This window comes from Austrofundulus limnaeus, unplaced genomic scaffold (genome assembly GCF_001266775.1).
Source record: "Austrofundulus limnaeus strain Quisiro unplaced genomic scaffold, Austrofundulus_limnaeus-1.0 Scaffold237, whole genome shotgun sequence".
In the NCBI taxonomy this organism is placed as follows: domain Eukaryota; kingdom Metazoa; phylum Chordata; class Actinopteri; order Cyprinodontiformes; family Rivulidae; genus Austrofundulus; species Austrofundulus limnaeus.
The window spans coordinates 224131-226313 of record NW_013952639.1 but is presented as its reverse complement, the minus strand read 5'-3'; the positions used below and the strand labels follow the sequence as shown (position 1 = coordinate 226313).

At 40.3% G+C, this 2183-nt stretch overlaps 1 protein-coding gene across 1 annotated transcript in view; it reads left to right on the top strand.

Moving 5' to 3' along the window:
• cpsf2 (cleavage and polyadenylation specific factor 2) overlaps window positions 1–2183 on the top strand; it is a gene marked incomplete in the record, with an annotated part of 22365 nt that overhangs the window by 17920 nt on the left and 2262 nt on the right. Inside the window, 1 exon segment of the mRNA XM_014019974.1 lies at window positions 1201–1335. Coding sequence (XP_013875428.1) covers window positions 1201–1335 — 135 coding nt within the window.

Sequence of the window (2183 nt, the reverse complement as noted above, 5' to 3'; positions counted from 1 at the left end):
GTGACAGGCACAAGCTTATATAGAAAACACATTTGAACTTGGTCTAAGTTCATTCTGGAAGTCCAATGCTCCTGCCTACATTGTCCTACAGCTGCCATTGTAATTTATATCTGTAAAGATCCTGTGCGTAATGATTGCTATGCCTTTTGGTACCTGTACAACTTGTAGTTTTTGAAATATTAATGTTTAAACTTTATTCCAAATTCATAAAATTGGAGTCAATGGGGCCTTGTAATGGTCCAATACTGCCCCCAGCTGTACTCAACTTAGTACTGCACCATAGTTTTTTTTATATTTAATCTCAATAGTTCAGTGTTAGCAATACTAATATGATTGTATTTTGATGTTTTACTATAATATTGTCTTAATACTGTTCTATTGTTGTAATATTATGCAGTTTAGTGTCAATAATTGTATTGGCAATGTGGCCTCTTTCTGCACACATACAAACCAACCTCTGCCACCACCTTCTGCCACAGCTCCATTGGTCTAATGGTCTATGTCATGAACTTTCATGTGGGAGATCAGGGTTCAAAACCCAGCAAATCCAACTTTAACAAAAAATCTCTTTAAACTTCATATTGTCACACAATTACCTTAATTACAAACACCTGCTGACGTGACAGGCACAAGCTGGTATAGAAAACACATTTGAACTTGGTCAGAGTTCATTCTGCATGTCCTCTGCTGCAGGCAAATCCATGCTGCAATAACATGCTACATGGCAATACACACTTGTTTGTACATCGTAAAAACCCTTGTCTAGTGTATGTAATGTTGTTACTGTTTGAAGGGACTACAGATGTAAATTAGCCTTAGGCTAAATCTGGTGCAATGCATCAAATTATGTTTAAATTGCACACTGTCCCGAACAAATAAATTCATAAAAAAAAAAATACTAAGTGCCAAAAAATAACCGATTAATGTTTTTCTGATGATTAATTGCACACGATACGATTATGCCCAACCCTACCTCTGACATGACTCTACTTCACTATCATAATCAAACAGATGCAGCTCCAACCATCTCCCAAAACAGAAACACAAAACTAAAAAGTGGGAAATCAATACCGGACGTTAACATCGGCCCAGTTTTACATATCGGGCCGATACCGATACATCGTTCATCCCTAGTTTTAATGCGATCGTTCAAAAAGCTGCGTTGGAAACAGTGTTTGATTAAAGCTGTTTACTCAACAGGTTTCAGGGCATCAGTCCGTGTTCATCAACGAGCCTCGGTTGTCTGACTTCAAGCAGGTCCTGCTGAGGGAGGGCATCCAGGCTGAATTTGTTGGAGGAGTTCTGGTCTGCAACAACTTGGTGGCCGTTCGAAGGGTGAGTACCGCCCCCACTAACAAATTAATTAGACATTGTGTAAAAAAAACAACGTTTTAGATAAAAGAAGTGCTACTACAATCATCAAAGCCTCACCAACGACTTGCAAAGTCTTCCTTTAGCTGAGTGTTTGTTGTTTTTTTAATTCCATGCTGCAAGTGGGACTTCCTTGGTGTGTGGGGCGTGGTTCGATTGGTCAGATTTACTATTTTAGTTGGGGTTTGAAGAAACCAGTTAAATGGAAGCTGTGCAGCTGCTGGGGACGAGTACCGTATTTTTCGGACTATAAGCCGCACCTGCCATTTAAAAAAATAAAAAAATAAAAAACCCGTGAACATTAGCATATAAGCCGCACCGGACTATAAGCCGCACCCCCAACATAAAAAAAACAGTACACCCAAATTTTCCGTCAAAAAAGTGAATTCAACATCAAAACATAAAAAGCAAACCTTTAGGAATTAAAGTTCGGAGGAATACGGTTCATTTAACGGACCTTATTTTGGTAGTTTTCTTTAACAGTTTCTGGTCCAACAAAACYTCTCATTCATCTTCCTCCGGCGCACTGAAACCATCGAAGTCCTTTTCTTCAGTGTTGGAGTTAACAAGCTGAGAAAAGCTGCGTCACACAGCGGTATCTGTTCAGTGTCGGAGTTAAACAAGCTGAGAAAAGCTGCGTCACACAGCGGTATCTGTTGTCCTCCCGGGGTAATGCTGGCTCTGAAGCTGTGGTGTCCTCTTCACGTAGCAGTCCAGCCTTTCAGAACCCAATGGTGATGGTGGACTCATTCACTCTGCTCCACACTGTTAGGATCCACTGGCAGACATCAGGAAATGACGCTCTTCACATT